The sequence below is a fragment of the Lontra canadensis genome, unplaced genomic scaffold, assembly GCF_010015895.1.
Source record: "Lontra canadensis isolate GAN:19392208 unplaced genomic scaffold, GSC_riverotter_1.0 scaffold1, whole genome shotgun sequence".
NCBI classification, from domain to species: domain Eukaryota; kingdom Metazoa; phylum Chordata; class Mammalia; order Carnivora; family Mustelidae; genus Lontra; species Lontra canadensis.
This window is the reverse complement of record NW_022630995.1, coordinates 5,773,690-5,793,112: the sequence shown is the minus strand read 5'-3', so window position 1 is coordinate 5,793,112 and position 19,423 is coordinate 5,773,690. Positions and strand designations below refer to the sequence as shown.

Sequence of the window (19,423 nt, the reverse complement as noted above, 5' to 3'; positions counted from 1 at the left end):
TTTTAAGATTTTTTTATTCACTTAGAGCAGGGGGAGGGGCAGAGGGAAAAGCATAGAGAATCTCAAGCAGAGAGTGAGATGGAACCCGGTGGAGCCCAACTTGGAACCCGATCCCATGAGCTGGGATCATGACCTGAGCCAAAACCATGAGTGGGACGCTTAACTGCCTGAGCCACCCACGTGCCCCATTTATCTCTTCTGTTTTTTAGATTCCCCATATAAGTGAAATCATATGGCATCTGTCTTTCTCTCTCTGCCTTATTTCACTTAGTGTAATCTCTTCTAGGTCCATCCATCTTGTCATAGACAGCAAGACCTAATTCTTTCTTCGTAGCTGGGTAATACTCCACTGTGGGTATATGCCACGTTTTCCCTGGCCACGCACTTAACGATGGATGCTTAGGTGGTCCCTTATCCTGGCTGTTGTAAATAAAGTTCAATAAACATAAGGTGCATAGATCTTCTCAAATTAATAGTTTTGTTTTCTTTGGGTAAATACCCAGTAGAAGAATGGTTAGATTACACAGTATTTCTAATTTTGTAGGAACCTCCACACTTTTCCAGAGTGGCTGCCCCAGTTTACATTTCCACCACTAGCATGTGGGGGTTCTCTTTTCTCCACGTCGCCACAAACACGTTATTTCCTGACTTTCTGATACTAGCCATTCCAAAAGGCATGAGGTGTATCCCACTGCGGTTTTGGTTTGCATTTCCCTGATGATGAGTGATGTTGAGCATCTTTTCATGTGTCTGTTGGCCATCTGGATGTCTTCTTTGGAAAAATGTCTGTTCATGTCCTCTGCCCATTTTTCAATTGGATTTTTTTGGTGTTGAGTTGTGCGAGTTCTGTATATAGTTTGGGTATTAACCCCTTATCCACTACTTCACTAGCAAATATCTTCTGCCACCTAGTACATTGACTTTTAGTTCTGTTGGTGGTTTCCTTTGCTTTGCAAAAGCTTTTTAGTTTGATGTAGTCCCAGTACTATTTATTTCCCTTGCCTGAGGAGACATGTCTAGAAAGAAAAAGCTGGAGGTATCACAGTCCCAGATTTCAAGATTCACTACAGAGCTGTAGTAACCAACACACTGGCATGAAAAAAGACACATTGATCAGCGGGACAGGATAGAGATCCCAGAAAAACTCAGACTTACGTGGTCGGTTACTTTATGACCAAGGAGGCAGGAATATGTGATGGGAAAAGAATCTCTAACGAATGGTGTTGGGGAAACTGGACGGCCGCAGGCAGAAGAATGAAACTGGACCGTGCTCTTACAGCACACACAGAAATAACTCAAAATGGATTAAAGGCCTAAATGTGAAACCCGAAACCATAAGCTCCTTGAAGAGACCACAGGCGGTTTCTCTCCCACTGGCCGTAGGAACATTCTGTAGATCGGTCTCCTCAGGCAAGGGAAACAAAAGCAAAAATAAAGTATTAGGGGACTGAGGTTTCCTTTTTGATAATAAAATGGGGGAGTATATATTATAAATACACATGCAAACTTTTACTCTTTTCCGTATATAAAAAAAAGTAGACAAAAGTAGACCTTCCGAACCGCTTGCCATCCCTTTCGTTACTGGGAACACTGGAAGTGGTTCCTCCCAGAAGTCCACTCGCTTACGCTCCGGGTGTCCATCTCGGTGCGGGCGAAGACCGGCGGAGGATCAGAGCCGGCTCTGAGTCGGCTGTGCTGGCGGATAGGGAGGCGAAATCGACTGGGTCTTCCGTTCCGAGAACCGCTGCTGTGAAAAGGGCTCGCACTTCCCCTCCGAGGCGCCTCCGGCTCCCCAGGCACTTGCCGGTGAGCCCGACCGCACTGAAGGGGCGGGGGGTGCGGTGAGGGGCCCCACAGGGAAGATGCCGCAGTTCAGGAAAAGCAAAAGCTGCGGCTGGGTGGAGTGGCTTCCCGGAATTTCATCTTCCGAGTGCTCATTCCTGGACGCCCTTCGATGTTTTTCCCGCGGGAATTTCGGGTGCGCCTAGAGGGGTGTGAGTGTGATTCTCAAAGTGGAGGGTTTCTGCAGGTGCGCGAGGGAGTCCGTCCTTCCCTTCGAGCACCCCGTGTCTCTCTTTGTCCTCCAAGCCCCTCTTGCATTTCCGAAGCAGACAGTGACCTCTAAAGCCAAGGCTGGGGAGGGGCCGTCGTCACCCGAGCACCCTGTGCCGTGAGAGACAGAAGCCGGAGCCGGGGGAGCCCAGTAATAGGCTGCGGGAAAGCCTGGGGAGGACATCGGAGGCCGCAAAGCCAAGGCCGTCCCTGCTAGTGTCCTTGAACCTGCCGCCGTTCAGAGTTGTCTGGGGCAGAATCTCCGTGTCTGTCCACCTGTGTACCTATGCAGATGGCAGCCTGCTGTCCCCTGTGCCCAGCTTTCCACTTGCTGCCCTGCAGCCCTCAGCCCAGCCAGAGCAGTGCGCCTCCTCTGGACCCCGGTCTCCCTTCCCTAGACCGAAGCGGGGAGCGGATTAGGACCTAAGTGGGGTCTGGACCCCTCTTGATCCTGCTTCTTTTCTCCTGAGACACCTTTGCCCTTTTCCCAACAGTCCCTGCCCAAACTGCCCCTTCCTCATCTCAGAATACCACCTTTTCCTGACTGTGTCAGGTCACAGAAAGAGCTTTGTTCTCTCAAGAAATCTCTCAAGAGATCACAGAGTTTTCAGGTCTGTGAGACCCATTTGTTTGGGGGGAACATGGAGACCTTGGTTCACCAGGTGCGGTGTAGTGGGCGGAGCTCCAGTGTGAGCATCTCTGGTGTGGGACCCAGACAGATGACTACACACTTGTATCCGAGTTTCTTCATGTAGGAGACGGGAGGTGGAGAGCAATACCCGCCGTACCGGGTTCTTGTGAGGATTGATGAGTTTTCTGCGTAAATGCTTCACGAACGCTGGTGACCTGTCGTTCTCTGGCCTGCCCTTTGCCAGGTTGTTCCTGGGGGTCGGAACAGAGATTTATTCTGTGCGAATTACCAGAGGGAAGTCTGGACTGAACCACCCGTGCTCAGTTCTCCTTTCCGTTGACTTCCGTGAGCAACACCCACCTCTGCTTAGGGCTGTTGAGGAAACAAGAAGAGGGGAGGGTGCCCGGCTGGCTCAGCCCAAGGAGCACATGACTCTCAATCCCAGGGTTGTGAGTTGGAGCTCCACATTAGGTGTAGAGATTACTTAAAAATAAAATCTTAACTATAAAAGTGAGAAAGTGAGAAGGTAGAATCTGTGGTTTCAGTCCAGCTTAAAACTTTGCTTATTTCTCATTGAGAAAAGGGTGTTAATAACTACAATTAAAAATTAAGTCAAAAGAGCTAAAAATGGCCAGAGACGTCCTCCCACTGGGCATCTTGAGTGGATGACATAGAGCCAGTTCCTTCCCAACTGGTTTTTACTGACCTGAAGCATTAGTGAGGGTTTCTGGTGTCATTTATAACTCCACTGGCAGAGGCTTATGGGGATGGTGACCCCGTGAATGTGAATGTGTGGTGGTTCGAAGTCATTTCTCAGGATCTCACTGGAGTTGTGACTCCTTGGTGTACGGGCTTAAGATTTCCTGAGTGTTGCTCATCATTTCCAGGGTCAGTGTTCGGATCCTGGTTCATGTCCTAGGACACAGTAATGGCACGGTGGCATTTGTCGAACCCACTTTCCTGTTCCAGCCCAGATGTCAAGGCTGTGGCTGGGTCTCCACGGCCGAGGCCCTCCGACTGGTTGCAGCGTTGCCTGATCACCTTTTTCTAGGACACGGGCTTTCTGACTTTGGGTGGCAGCCTTCACTATAAAATGTGTTCTCTGGATTGTGATCCGGTCTGCAAATTTTGAAGTACATCTGTTCTTACTGTTTGCCCTGCACTCTGGTATTTTCTGTTCTGTTCTGTTAAACTTTTTCATTGAGCATACTGGTTAAGACCGTCGTTTGGGTCATGACCCATAGTTTGAAATGTGTCTCCAGGAACTGGAGCATAGGTAGGTTTTGGCTGGGACCGGATGAGGCAGAGTCATTGTGAGGGCTCTCATACCCTAGGTAGGTAGCTGTGGGTTACTTTAAGAAGTGTTCACGATTAAACAGATTTGGGGAGCTCTAAGTAAATAAACAGGTTCTTGTATGTAAGGACTTTTAGAGCATTTAAGACAAGCGGTGGTTGGTGGACGAGTTACATCAAGTCACCTGGAAGCATTTAAAAAATACAGATGATTTGTTCACCTGACATCCTGAGTCAGCCCCTCCAGGAGTGGGGTTAGGAAACGGTTCAGAAAAGTCCAATAAAATGGGCCCAGGCGATCCTGACAGGCTGCCACGGTTGGGGGACATGCGCGTTGTGACTCTCCCAGTGGGAGACCTCACAGAGCATTTTCCCTGGACTCCGTTGCCTCGGGAACCCCTCTTCTGAAGATCCCTTGAAACCCAGTGATCTCTGAACACATGTTGGGTAGTATTTTCTGTAAAACGTGTTCCACTCCTCATCAGGAAGAAGTGGGCACTTATATTCATTATCGTAAAGTAAAAAAGTTTCCCTCAAACTTTTGTACCAGAGACAGGTCGTCTTCTGCCTTTGGCAACTCTGATCCAAGCACAGGTGATGAAGAGTTCATAGGTGCCAACAGGCAGAATCAAATTCATGAATTAGTTCTGAGAGTACATTTCCATATCTTAAATTTCAAGTGCAAATACTGCTACTAACATTAACCACGTCCACACTGGCCAAAGTTGTTTTTGCTTTGGAAGATAACACGCAAGCTAAACGTGCCTCTGGGAACTCATCAAGTACTTGCTTGTTCATTAACGGTAGTGCTGACACGTGTGAGGGCAGGAGAACTTTTAAAAAATTACTTATTTATTTATTTGGGAAAAGAGAGTGCGGAGCGAGAGGAAGAGAATCTGAAGCAGGCTCCGCGCCCAGTGCAGAGCCTGACCCGGGGCTCGAGGACCTGAGCCCTAGTCACGAGTGAGACACCCCACTGACCGAGCCACCCAGACGCCCCAGGAGAACTTACTTTTAATCAACCAACAAAAGTGCTGGTTGGAGAATTACAGGCAGTCCCGACTGATGCACATTCTGGTTGTTTACCTGCGTGCATTCCTGCTCCCCCACCTGAGCGTCCTTTTGTGAAAGGACGAGTGTGGATGCAGGAGGCTCCGCGTGGCGGCCTGGCTTGTCCACGGTGCTCGCCACGCAGAGTCAGCACCCGGGATGGACTCCGTCCGCAGGGAAGGGGGGTCATCCTGCAGCGCTGTGTTCCTGTAACAAGTCTGGCTGTGGGGGCGCGGCAGGGGCCAAGTGGAAGTAGCACCTCACCAGACTCTGTGCAGGTGTGGGGATGGGGGCGTGTTTCCTTAACTTGTGTTACCAAAAGCGGCTTTTCCGTCTGCATATCTGCTCTGACGTAGAGATAGAGCCGAGTCTGGCATTCAGTTCAAAATACGGGGCTCAAAGTTCTGTAGCTCTTCAGGAGGAGGGTGAGGCTTCAGATAAAAATAAAACTCCTGCCTGCTCGGTTTACCGTTGGTAATAGAACTTGAAAAGTAGCAGTTTTCTGTAATATCTGTAGATAGACGGTTGTCTCTTTAGATGGGTCACGGCATCGTTTTCTGAATTGGGGAGTGGAGGGGGGTGCGTGGGAGAAGGGTAGTGTTTGCCCCTGATGGTGTGTCCAGTGCTGTCCCCGCTTGGCCCCTGTCACTCCCATGATCCTGTCCGGAGGAGGTAAGTGCCACTGTATCCGCCTCTTACAGACGATGTTGAGGCCTAGGGACGGAGCCCTTCCCCGGACCGGCCGCTGAGCTGCTGCGGCCCGAGTCCAGACCCTGCTCGGCGGTTCCAGTGCCGGTGCGTGCTCTCTGCCACGCTGTGCGGCCTTCATGCCCTAAAACTCTGCCTCTTGCTTGGTGCCTGCCTTGTTGGCCGATCTGGGACCTATGGGCCAGCCCAGCCCAGGCGTCGCCTCTGCGAAGACACTCGGGGGAAGCGTGGCCAGAGAGTCACCCGTGGAGAGCCGGATCGCGCCGCTGACTCGGCTCCGGTTCTCCGTGCGCTAGTCTTTGTCCTCACTGCGTGACTGAAAGGAGGATGGAGTGTGCCACGTTATGTGTCCTTTAATACAGGAGGTGGCAGCCTTATCTATTTTTTTTTTTAAGATTTTATTTATTTGACAGAGATCACAAGTAGGCAGAGAGGCAGGCAGAGAGAGAGGGGGAAGCAGGCTCCCCGCTGAGCAGAGAGCCCGATGCGGGGCTCGATCCCAGGACCCTGAGATCATGACCTGAGCGGAAGGCAGAGGCTCTAATCCACTGATCTATTTTTTTGGGAAGCAACGAGTAGGAATTACATGAGCTGAAATTTCCTGTTCAACTTCTCAACACTGTCCTTGGTTTGTGGCTTTTGGACAGTCTTCAGGAGACCTACGAAGCGAAAAGGAACGAATTTCTGGGAGAACTTCAGAAGAAAGAAGAAGAGATGAGGCAGATGTTTGTGATGAGAGTGAAGGAGAAGGAGGCGGAACTTAAAGAGGCAGAGAAAGAGGTAAGCCCTAGGCCTGTTTCCTCGGGGCGGGGCCAGGTCAGCGAGCTGTGTGACGGACTCGTCCCGGTTTGCAGAACCCCGTGCGCTCCTGCGTGCTCTCCGCATGTGTCTTAGCACACGAACAGCAGACGGACGTGGCGAGGAAGTGCCGGTCAGGTGTTCTTAGCCCCATTTTTCAGATGATAAAACTGAGGCCTGGAGGTTAGATGATCTCTGCAGTCACATAACCTAGTATGTAGCGCAGCTGAAACTAGACCTTAGGTCTCCAGGTGAGGTCCCGTGTTCTCTGTAGCTCTGTATTTCCTCAGTTTTAAGTCTTGCAACATAAGAGTTGGGATTCTGGGACCATTATTATAGTCTGTCCGCCAACTCGGTGAGCCAAGCCGTGGAGGGGCCCCGGGTCGCCCCTGCTGGGTGACAGTCTCCGCGCGCCCCGTCTGGCTGTGGGCCTCTTCCTGGACGGGCTCACACTCGCTGCTCCAGGTCCTCTAGACTCTGTGTCATTGCCTGTGACCAGGCCCCGTTAACCACCTCCTGGAAGTTCGCACGGATTTCCGCTGTGGCACGCATCCCACCGAGACGGGGGCGGGTGGGGGGAGACGACAATCTCCCTGTCTCCGCCGGCAGATCAGGAGTATCTCGAGCTTGTACATTTCCAAATTGTCTGCACGGTTTCCTCATCGCTCCCTTTAAAGTAATCTTTATCAAGACAACTGAACTTCAGTGGCTGTTAAAGTAGCTAAGCCCTCGGTATAGTTTTGCCGAGGAGCAAAGTTGATCCTGGCTTGTTGTTGGCTATAGGTACAAAACGGAAGCCGGATAGAAATCTACAGTTACCTAGTAAGAGCTTTTTTCTTCTTTCTGTCCTTCCTCCCTCCCTTCCTTGTTGCTTTTGTTTCTGCCTCGTGATAATTTTCTAAATTCGATTTGTGAAGGAATTTGCCAGAAACCCCCTCTAACAGATTCTTACTATTCCAGTAGCCTGTGGTCTCTGCATCACTGTGTGTGTCTGTAAGTAAGTGTATATTACACACTTTGAAAAAGGACCAGAAATCCAGAACTACTCTTACCACTTGGGTAAATTGCTACTTCAGAGCGTGGATAATTTTTTTCTTCTTTATGCTTCTTGCAGTGACCATGTATTTTATTATCAGTAAGAACGAACAGGATTCCCTTCAGTGTGCTGGTGTCCAAGTCTGAAGGGCACGTCGTAGGGCTTGGAGGGCTGCTCTCTGCCCCCCCGGGCTGCCTCCCCCGGCCCCCCACCGGCAGTGCAAGACGGCGCTTCCATCGCAGGTGCAGCAACACGGAGCGTCCTTTGTTTTTGAACAGATGCACGTGGCCTCCCGCCGTACCCATCACTCCCCTCACCCAGCTCAACCCCCTCTTTTCCTGTCCAGCTCCATGAGAAGTTTGACCTCCTGAAGCGGACCCACCAGGAAGAGAAGAAGAAGGTGGAGGACAAGAAGAAGGAGCTGGAGGAGGAGGTGAGCAACTTCCAGAAGAAGAAGGCGGCCGCTCAGCTCCTGCAGTCCCAGGCGCAGCAGTCTGGGGCCCAGCAAACCAAGAAGGACAAGGATAAGAAAAAGTAAGCGGGTGTCCCCCCACGCTTCGGGGCCCTCTTAACAATTTACTCCTCTTGCATGTTTCCGCTTTTCCCATTTCCAGACTGGAAGCTGGTCTGTTACCAGAAAGATAAAAGCAAGTCTGTTCTCTACAGTGCAGGGGAGATGGTACAGGTTTCTAAAGTGTTCGTAAAGGGCGCACAAACGTAATGTGTAAAACTGGACCGCAGGGCCACGCGGCCGGGGCTGGAGGAACCTGCCGTCCCCAGCGGCGTCTTCTGCACCAGCGCGAGGACAGGAGAAGACGGTCTGTTTCTCTGCAGGGCTCCCTGGAGACAGGCCTCGAGACTCGATGGACGGTGGTTAAGGTCGTTCTCTTCTGTGGCGCGGCTTGATAGCCCGTCACGGAGTCTTGTTTCCAAAGGGGAAGACTGGGACAGACGGCTAGGGCCACCTCGTTTCCCCTAAGTGCCACAAGCTGGTGAACCGAGGATCCGCACGCCTTCCCGTTGCGACGCCCCCCGCCCCCATCCTCAGAGCACGCGGGAGAGTATCTGACACAGCCTCGGTTTCACGTGCCCACGGGGCAGGTCCTCTCTCTGGGCCGCCGCTTCTGTCGCGGCGGCGGTGGCGGCCGCCTGGGTCCCGCGGGGGCGCGGGCCGGCCTCGGCCTCTCGCGCCCGCGGGTCGGCACCGTCGCGGCCGGCTTGGCGGCGGGCGCGGGGCGGGACGAGCCTTCCCGGTCGGCCAACCCAGGCGCCGCGGCAGCCCCGGGCGGGTGTCGGGGCTCTTAGTGCGGACCCTCCGGGGCCAGGTTCCGGGTTGTAGGGGACGCGCTGGGGAGCCGCTGGGCGCGGGGCGGGCGAGGCCGCAGCCGAGCGGCCCGGAGCGGGTGCGCGCGGCGGGGCCCCCGCTCCCCGCGAGCACGCGCGCCCCGACGGGCGCCGTCAGATGTCCCGATGCTCTCGCACGCGGCGCGCGGGCGTTTTACACGCACCTCACGCACCCGGACGTCGCGAGCGCTGAGCCGGCAGGACACGCGTGAAGACGGCGAAGAGGGAGGCGCGATCTCGGCCACGGAAAGTCGTGCGCGAAGCGCGCCGCGAGGTCGACGGCGTCGGTCCAGACGCGAGTGATGGAGCCCGCCGGGGGCTGGAACCCGAGGCCGGACTAAGTCTGAGCGGAACCGCTGCCCGCCCGGTAACCCCGTCCCGGAGAGCGTCCGGTGCTGTGCGCGCGGGGGAGCCGCGGCCACTCGCTGGGTCGGTCCCGCGCGGCCGGCGACTCCGGCTCCTCCGGTGCAGACGGCCGGGAAGTCACGGGCCTCGTTCCTCTGTTGACCCGAACTCACCCAGGATAGCGTGTGTGCGAGTGTGCATGTGTGTGTGAGTGTGAGTGTGAGTGTGTGTGTGAGTAGGTGCGCGCACGTGTGGGTCCACATCCGTAGGGATGGATGAACCAGAAAGCTGCTGACTCACGGCTTAGGAGACCCAGAGTCAGGTTTTTCTTACCCTGAAGCACTCGTGTGCATAAAGGTACACGTCTTCTAAGATCTTTTTAAAAGACCAGCAACGTTCTGAGGAGATGCCCCGCGCCCTGGACGTGCCTTGAAGCCACACAAGCCACATGAGCTGCTCCGCACTGTGCCTCCGTTGGACAACAGTCTGTGTAGGGACCGACTTTCCGGGGAGGGAGGTTTCTCCTTGCCCTTGCAATCATTTTAGGTTATTTTCATCCCAACCTTGGGCCTTAGCGTTGTGTAATGCCTTTCAAGTTCACACAAAATATGTGTAAATTCTATTTTAGCCTTATTTATACATTCTCTTGTATTAGTACTAGAATTAGACTTCATCTGGTGCACAGCAGTGACCAGATTTCGTACCAGTGGCACATACTTTTGGGGTAGGTTCTTAACCTTTTCTACAACTTCCCCATCTGAACGCGAAGGCAGCTGCCAGTTGGAGGCCTGGGTGTGGAGGTGAAAGGACCCCCGCCCCGCCCCGAGGGTCCGGGGGCAGTTTGGGCTGGAGAGGACACAGGAAGACGGTCACCGGAGCGGCACTTTGGAGATGAATGGGAGACTGCGTGTTCTCCCGTGGCCGGAGGCGATGCCGGGGTCCCCTGCGCGCCCCTTCAGAGCTAGCTTTGTTGCGGGGAGAAAATTGTTCTAGAAAGAGATGCTCACTTGTTCACTTGCTATGCTTCCACCTTGAAAATTAACTCCGTGTTTCTAATAGTTTCAAATTCTGTTTTGCTCTTCTGGGGATGCGCCCCCTTTTTAACATACGTAAGGCTTTATACTTCTTGGCCTGTGGTGGCACGAGAGCCCACATTTCCTAAGGTAACAGAGTAGAGCAGACCGGGGGCACCTCCCGTCCTCCCCAGCCGGCGCTGCCCAGGGTGAGGTCTTCAGCGGACCGCGTTCCTCCATTTGGAAAACTTGGCACCACTGCCGTTGCCAGGAGGCCTGGGTGGTGACGTTTCATCCACCCGGAAAGAAGGTTTTAAAATCCATCATTTACAAACGGTCGCTGGCATCCGAGAACGACAGGTTACGCAGTGGCTCTCGGGGACGGTGTCGTGCTCTGCCCCCAGCGCTGCGGCCACCACCACCGAGTGCCGGTCCTGCTTCCCCTTCCCAAGTGCATGCGTGGCCCGTCCCCGTCCCCTGCACGCCAGTCCCCGAGTCAACGGCTCAGAGATGGTGCTGCAGATTTATTCTCTGACTCCAACCGCCCAGACACAGAACGATGCGCTTCTCTTCAGCGCCGAGGGGAAGCCGAATTAGTAGATAACGTTCTGTGTTACTTGAGAAAAAGAAAACCTTCCATACAACATGGAGTGGCTTCAAGAAGTCACTCCTAAACTCTCAATTACATGCAAATGGAAACTAACCGTGTGTTCTTTAATTCAGTATTAAAATGTTGCTTTTGCTTGTCCTGTAGAATAGCTTCCTCTGATGCGTGGTTTTAATTTCTGTCAGTTCCATAATCATTGCATGAGCATTCACCATCACCGAATGCTGGTGCTGGCGCTCCTAATTTTCCTTTCTTTTTTATTTATTATTATTTCTAACTTTTTTGTTTTGTTTTTTAACTTGCAGTGCAAGCTTCACATAAAGCCTGGCAAGCCAAGGACGGTCCCGCATTCACCTGCTTTTGCAGTAATATTGTATCTCTGCCATCTGTGTCCTTTTGTTTTATTTCGTTATTTTTTTTTTTACCCTTCCCCAGACACCAGTAACTATTAACTCATTTTGCTGAATGCTGTTGGGTAGCGGAAAATGACAGAACAAGAGAATGACACCAAAAGCTGTGTGCCGCTGGACTTTGTTTCTGGAAAGTCAATGATTTGCCTTTTATGCCTGTTCCGAGCGGCGGGAAGCATGCCTGTTGCTTGTGTGCCGCTTGGGACCGGGGGCCGGCGGGTCGCTGGCTCCGTGTACGTCTGTCGGGAGAACTCGTCACCGCCTCAGCAGCTGAGCGCTCGTCCCGATGCCCGTGACGGCTGTTTGCTCTTCTCCATTCCTCACCCCCCGGTGGCAGGAGCCCGTGACCCACTCTGCCCCTCCTCCATCCCGCCCCAGCCGAGGTGGCCTCCTGCACAGGTGGAACAGGGGCCGGCTGTCAGGACTGTCACACCTGCATGGGATTCTCATTATTACGATAACATTATTGGACCCGTGCTGGGCTCTCTTCAGACCATCCCCTCTTACGGCTTTAAACACGTGTCCAATCCCCCCTCTCCAATCTTGGCCAAGTTGGACCACAATGAGATAGCGCATTGTCTTCCCTTTTATCAGCGCTACCTTGACCGTGTCCCGGTCGGGGATCTGCAGGGTCAGGTAGTGGAACGTGGCCAGAAGCTGCGTCCGCGGGAGGACGGGCTCCCACGGCCTCCCGCGCTCGCAGCAAGCGGCGCTCACCCTGTCCGAGGCGGGGCCGTCTTGGGACTCCGTGCGGGGCCGGCCCGGGGCTCGGGGCTCGCTGCTGGTCGCGCTGCGCCCTCGTCGGGAGGAGAAAACTGCGGGGCCAAGGCAGGTAGAAAGTCTGTGACCAGCTGGTGTCCTCTGCAGCCCCACTTCTGGGGGCCTTGCCCGTTCCAGGGGCGCAGAGGAAGAAGGGCTGGGGTTTCAGGTCCGGCTGTCCCCAAGGGTCTCCTCCCCCTGTCCCCACGCTGCGGCGGCACCCGTGGCCGTGGCCTCAAGGGTCAGGGCCGCCCGGGCAGGCCACGCAGATCCCAAACCACACTCGGAGAGAGGGGGCGTGTGTCCCCGCCTGTACCGCTCCTTTGGGGGCTTGTCCCTTGTCTCCCCGGTCTGCCCCGCTGCTGACAGCCCGGGGGCTGCGGGTCCTCACGCGGCTGCTGCCCTGAGCCACCCCCGCTTCCTCCGGCCCCTGCCGGCCACACGCTGCGTAAAGGGGACAGACACACTGTGATCCCCGGACCCACACGCACCCTCTGTGGTCATTGTCACGAGTCTCTGGTTGCTTCCAGTAGTTTCATTCCTTCTCCTCATGCTTAACCACACGCTCAGGGGAAGGAAGTGAGGGTCTCCCCGGACCCAGGTCCGCCCTTAGCCAAAGTCCGCATTCGGTTCCGCTGAAGGCTGAGCCGGGCCTGGCTCGGAGCCGCGGGCTGGGACCGCGATGGCGGCACGAAGGCCGGGGTGGGAGCCCCTGGCCTCGTGCTGTCGTCGTGCTTGTCGCGCGCCCGGCTGCTGGGCACGTCCTCTGCGCCGAGGCTGACCTGGCTGCGGCCGCGCTGAGGCCTGACTCCTGTGTTGTGTGCTCCGGCTGCTGCTTGTGTGTGAGCGTTTCTGTGCCTTCTAACAAAATACGCTTCTCGGTTCTGAAAATGGTCCCCTCAAAATGACCATTTTTAATGCAGCGCTAAAGCCTTTTCTCGAAAGTGAGCCCCGCTGCGAAAGGCATCCAGCGGACTTTGATCCCAAGATTGCTGATGGATTGATTCCCCCATGAAAATTGTCACAACACAATAAACCACATGGAGAGTCAGGGAATAAAAAGTCAAAAGAAAGTTCTAGAAGCTCGCTCTCCCTTTTTAAAAACAAACAAAAACCAACGTTGTTTCTAAACTCTCTGCCCCGCTCCCTGGCCCTGTTGGGTTGGTTGTTGCTGCCCTTCTCTTCTTTCTGTGTCTGTGCCTTTCTTCACAGTAGTCCTTGGCTCTGCACGGAGTAAATGACCCCTCAAATCTAATTGGATGTGCTTTCGCCTCTGCATGTAAGTACGGCACTAAGAAAACCTGGAGATCTTTCTGACTTTTTGAAATTAGAGAAGCAAATGGGATAGATGGACTCCCCCCCCCCTTTCTGGAGGGAGGTAGGGAAGGTTAGAGTAGCCTTTATTAAGAAAAAAAGGAAACACTAAATATATTTAAAATAGCCACATTTGTACCTTCCCCACAGTAAATACAAATTTAGCTTTTCCTTGATGCCACGTGGAAGTCAGAAGTTATTGTTGCAGGCTGCATTTCGCACAGCCTGTGGGCATCACTGGACATTACAGAAGGTCCTTGGTTCTGACTATGGAGTAAAACTAGAATAAGAAATGACCACCTTCCTTTGGAGAAAACCAAGAGGGAAATATTTTTTATGTTAGGTTGCTTAATTTTTTGAAGATCTTGGTTTAATGGTCTTTCCCTCCCGCTGACTGCTGGCAGTGAACACACTTTTTTTTTTTTTGCTAGACAACTCCCGGGGCCTCTCCCCATATCTTCTGTTCAGCCACAATGACCATTGCTTTTGGATTTTAGGTCCGTGTAATGGTTGTATGTGCAGTAGAATGATGGAAAAGCACTTATGAGAATTTCCTGGCAGTTAGGGACTTTGTTTTCCCAGCTTAGGCTCCTCATTAATTGGTCAGAGTTTTGTCCAGAAAGGGCATCTGAACCAGGGGAACATTTAAGGTCACGCTGGGCACAGGTTCCTTATTGTCTTCCTTCTCTGCTTTGTAATCTCACCAGCAATAACACTTATTCTCCATATCTCGTGCACCTCAAACGGACAGACTGGGTTTCTTCACTTTCTGACATACCCATAAGTGTTGCAGTTTCAGCTATTACCGACCCGTGTCGTACTGTGTCTCGTGTGGTCCTTCCAAACCCGTCCTTTTAGATCCCTCTGCTTTGCCATTTGCAAGTGTCTGAAATCGTCAAGTCTCAGCTTCCAGAAAGTCTTGGTTCCACTGACAGGATCTATATGTGATGACTCTTTAGTGGAAACTATGACCTACAAAGTCTAGATTGTATGTAGGTATGAAGGGAATTTTTTAAATAAATGAAAAGCTGTGAACAGCATTAGAACTTTGTCTATTTCTTAATTTTAAAATATGCTGATATGCCTTAAACTGTAGTTGTAGATCACTGTCATTTTGCTGTTTGAAAATAACCAATGTGTTTCTAAAAGTGTTATGTAATCTACTTTTGGTGTTAATGCAGAATTGTCGTATGTGTAAGCTGCATGTTAGACACTTGTCTTTTTTAAAAACTAAAATAACTGTATTGATATGAAGTATACCATTTTTTAAGTACGAAAGTAGTCACGTAGCAACCATGCTCAGTAATTTGGTGTCTGTTAAGGTAGGAGAGTGATGCGCAGGTAATCTATGCATATATCACTAGTGCCAAGACACGAAGTGGGCGAAAATATATTTTTACCCAAACAATGTGTGCCCTTTTGTGAGTTCTTTTCAGTCCGTGTTTGATATGCGTATGTACACGCGACTCGTATTGGATAAAAGAAAGAGGAATGAAAGAGTCTCGTGCTTTCCTGCCTTGTCTGCTGGGTTTCAGACGCTCCCATCCGGGCAGCAGCACCTTCTCCGAAATCATTGCCTTGTGGTGTCCTGTCCCTCACGTGTGGTCGCTGCCTCCCTCCCTCCCCCATCCCCTTCTGTCCACACTGTCGTCCCCGGCCCCTGCCCCTGCCCGGCCCCTGGTGTCGGCGTTGCCGGGGCTGCTCACAATAGTGAGCCCTTAAGCTGACGCACCACCGCCCTTCCCAGCTGTTGTAGAGAAGCCCCCGCCCCCCTTTTTTTCAGCTTTTAAGAATCAAATTTGAATCTGAATCTTTCTCTTTTCTCTTCTGTAGCTTCTTCTTTATGTAACCATCCTGTTGACAAGCCCTCCTCTCTCCTAATGGACATAGAGCATTAGACGAGCAGGAGCTGTGTGTTCACGTGTCGGGGAAGAGTTACCTCATTTCCACCGTCGCTTCCTGTTCTTTTAAAGTCCGGGTCAAACACGCGTCGCTGTTTGTTCTTGTCCATGTCTGTTTACCAACCGCTGCCCGCAGTGGTTACCAAAGTGACTTGTCACTACCCAAAACGGTAATACTTAATAACACTCACAAGGAAATTGAGTGGAAAAGAGAACGTGGGCCAAGACCCAAGGTAGCCGTGTGTTGGGATCCTGTCGCGTAGCTGTCATGTTCTTGAAGCTGCCGATCTGAGAACTCACGGACTGAAGACGGCACGTACCCTACCCTGGGCTGGTCAGCACCTCCAGGGCCCACAAACTCGATCTCATGTTAACTCCAGACCTCTCTGTCCCGTGAGCGACCTTCTGAACAGCCCCAGCGGGACCCTCAGCCATCAATCAGGCCATAAGAGCTGGGCAACATCCTCCTTCCTTTTGTTAGTTTTTATGGGTTGTTTTGGAGTTTGGGATTTTTTTTTTTCAACTTTTGATATTGCATGAACAGAGATGGCTACAATTTTTTTATTTGGAGTGTTCTATTGATGCAATGTTTTTATTTTTCAGCTGACCATCTGCCTCTTGAGAGAGAGAAGTGGGCATCCTTCCTTTAAATTCAGGAACCACTGTTGTTTGATTTCACTCTTTTTCTGTGACCTGCATCCCTTATATAAGTTGTTTTCGGTTTGGGATTCTGTTTTTGAAAAAAAAAATTTTCCAGTTAGCCAGTTCTGTTTTATGTATTGGTTATTCGAACTGAGTTTGGTATCAAAATTATGCCAGTTTTAAGTTCAAGGGGAAATCTAAGTGAAGTTTAAGTCACAGAATTCTGTTTAAGAATCTCTGCTGATCTCAGATACAACCACGAAAACCCCTCGGGTGTCACTGGGGTTTTGACCTACAAGTCTTAATCGTGTTTAAAATGTGTCAGTGTTAGGTCGAGGACTTTTCTGCCTCTAGGGCTCAATTTATACTTAAAGCCACGTTAAATAACTTTCTGGCCCATCCCTTTTTATTTATTGTGAAGCTGTGCTTTGCCTTGTTTCCAGACTGTTTGTATGCTGGGCCGTGGGAACAAACCCCAGGGACGTATACAGCCCCTCCCCGACTGTAGCATCGTTACGATGGTTCTGACCCCCAGTCTTCTCAGTTCCCCGGGTGGCTTTCTGTACCATGGCTGTGGGAAAAAAATAAAAAAAAATTCACTGGGATTCACTTAAAATACACCCAGCGTAGGTACACACACTCTGGCAGTGTAGGCTGTGATTCCTAACGCTGACGCTTTTGTGAGGGGCTGGAGATGAAGGGCCATTGTCACTTTGTTAGCAGTCACCTCTTAGGGGCACTTTTCATCATCAAGGGACTTTCAAATTCAGCTCTATTTTAGAGCATGAACGTGCATTTTAAGTTACTTTATAATTTTATTACTCGTCGATAGTCTTCGCTTATTTCCATCATTTTGCAGCCCCAGATTAGGAAGGTCGTGTTTGGTAGAGATCCCCAGGAGTGTTCGCTCTGCTGGAGACTGGTAGCGCAGGCTTCTGCTGGCAGGTGGGATGGAGCCATAGAGCACCGGTTCCCGTCTCTTCAGTCCCTTACTTCTTGGAGAGGTCATTTAGGGCAATTGGATGCGCATGCTGGCAAGAGGCTTTCTTAGAAAGAAACTAATTAAATGTAATAAAGTCAGGTTCATCCGAGCCATTAAATGCTCAAAATAGAAAAGTCCAGAGCCACCCCCCCTCTGCCATGTTACATTATAATCCATAAAGGTAGAAATCTGCTGGTCTCGTCACCAGTGGCTTTGTGGTGGATGGGTGGGTACCAACTCTTTAACTGATGCCAGAGCATGACATCTGCTTTTTAAGTCAAACACAACCAACCTTTTGTGTGAAAACACTGTAAGCACTAAGTACAATAATTGGATTGTTAGTATTTTATTTTTTGTTTTTTAAAGATTTTATTTATTTGACAGAGAGCGAGCTCACAAGTAGGGAGAGAGGCAGACAGAGAGGGGTGGAAGCAGGCTCCCTGCTGAGCAGAGAGCCTGATGCGGGGCTCGATCCCAGGACCCTGAGATCACGACCTGAGCCGAAGGCAGAGGCTTAACCCAATGAGCCACCCAGGTGCCCCAGATTGTTAGTATTTTAATATGAACTTAACCCCATCACTCATTTAAAAACAAATTCTGCATGAGGTTGTAAAGACATCTTTTGAGCAGTATTTAAAAATCAAATCAGGCACTTTTTTTTTTTTTAAAGTAGAGAAATGTGTAGCCTGTTGTTGCCGTTCCCTTTTATTCTCCCGTTTGGGACAGGTTCGAGGTAGTATGGGGAACAGGTTACTGTAAGCACGGGGCCTCTGTTCAGCTCCCTAGGGAAGGCTGACCACGGACACCACTGGTCAAGTGCACTGTCCTCCCCGTTGATTTGGCATTTTACTTTGGGGAGTTCCCTCTCTCAAGTGTTGATAAAGCTGCTAAGTTCTCCAGTTCTCGTCCCGGCTCACCAGTTAAGAGCTGTAAAGCCATCCCAGGGCTGACCATCACTACTAATGATCCACTCATCCCAAGCTGGGTTGTAGAGTAGAAAAGCAAAGCAAGAACGGAGTCATCTGGCCCAGTGTCCATGGGGAATGGGCTTTTTAGTTTGCATTCAGTCTTTTAATAGGTATTACCTGACTTTCAGATATAGACTGCCTTATCGCTTGTGACAGGTGTAGTCTACACCACCTACTTGAGGTTGGCACAGCACGTGTATAAAGATCTTCTGAGTCTGTATTTGCTGAGCTGGTGGGCAGAAAACAGTTAGGTCATCTTCCCAATATGTTGGGCCAAACTCCCCCCACCCCCAATCAACATATCTAGAACATGAAACTTGCCTCTTAGTTAATGATGGTTTTTGCCAGTTGGCCCAGCTTTTAAGTAAACAGTTCTGGAATCTGAAAAAGTCAGTACGTAATTCTCACTGTATGTAAGTGATGCTTCTACACAGAACCGTCCGCTTTGCAGAGGCCCGTCCTCTTCCCGCTCTGGAGACTGGTAGGGATGTCAGTGTGGCTCACTTGAAGACCCTGTGTTTGAGGCTTTCGGATCAGTTTCTAGCAAGTAGCTGAAACTGCCCTGGCTGGAGAAGCGATTTAATGTGTTTATTTGAAAAGACTAACTGGGAGCCTATGTAGCCATTCCCCTCCCTTCCCAGCCGTCCTATGCTGGTAAGTAGCTGTACACAAAGAGATCTTTCGGCGTCAGTGGAACACTGTTAAGGCACAGATCATAGACGTGCGCGTGCGGCGCGCGCACACACACACACGAGTGTATGGGGAAGGGAGTGCAGAGTAACATGCTAGACTTCGGCTCGACGGAGCATTCTCCGTGCAGCGTTTCCAGACTGTGAAGGTGCCATGCCAGCTCTCCTTGCCCCTTATTTCCGTCCATCTGTGCACCTTCCCCACCCCCTTCTCTTCTCCCTTTCCAAATACTTTGTTCCCCGTGCGGTCCCAGGCCTACACTGGATGCTGGGGATGTAGCCACACACCACGAGTCGCACTTGTCTCTGTATTCCTCATGTACACAGCAGATGTGGGGAGCAAAAGAAAAGGTAAGCCCTTTCTATGCTAAATTGCTAAAGACCGATAGTATTCTGAAAAGCAGAAGCCCTCTCCCACCTTGCCCAAATTCCTTTTCCGTGGTTGCTTACGGTTGCCCTTCATTCTAGAGTGTCCCCTCACCTAACAAAAGCAGCAGTTTCAGGGAAATGAGAAACCAGTTCACTGGGCCTCTACTCTTCTACTACCCTACTGTTGTGTAACACACATCAATTCTACCATTTGACACGCTAGGAAGATTGTATCATATAGTCAAGAGAAAGGGGGAGGTTTTTACCATTTTATCTTAACTCAGAAGTTCCTGGGAACTAAAAAACGAGTTGTGAACTTTCTCCAAATTTCTCTGCTAAGACATCCTTGGTTACCTCTTATTACGCCTTTTCAATAATCCAGAGATGGCAAGAGGGAGGTCTCTGACCTACCCATTGGTCTGTGGCATACCAGTACATCATAAAAATCACTAAACTCATTATGGTGAGTGAAAACTGCTAGTTCCTTGATAAAACCTATGCTAAGCCTATAC

General features: G+C 51.2%; 1 protein-coding gene across 4 annotated transcripts in view; it reads left to right on the top strand.

Moving 5' to 3' along the window:
• SEPTIN11 (septin 11) overlaps window positions 1-16,021 on the top strand; it is an 88,382-nt gene extending 72,361 nt beyond the window's left edge. The window contains exons 8-10 of one of the 4 annotated variants that reach the window (XM_032836059.1): window positions 6,382-6,514; window positions 7,915-8,102; window positions 15,865-16,021. In XM_032836059.1, coding sequence (XP_032691950.1) covers window positions 6,382-6,514; window positions 7,915-8,102; window positions 15,865-15,868 — 325 coding nt within the window. In that variant the 3' untranslated portion in view covers window positions 15,869-16,021. Of the gene's footprint in view, window positions 1-6,381; window positions 6,515-7,914; window positions 8,103-8,182; window positions 8,229-11,182; window positions 11,407-15,193 lie in introns of those variants that run through there. The other 3 variants (XM_032835984.1, XM_032835924.1, XM_032835833.1) reach the window with 3 other exon arrangements.
• Window positions 16,022-19,423: the final 3,402 nt, after the last annotated feature.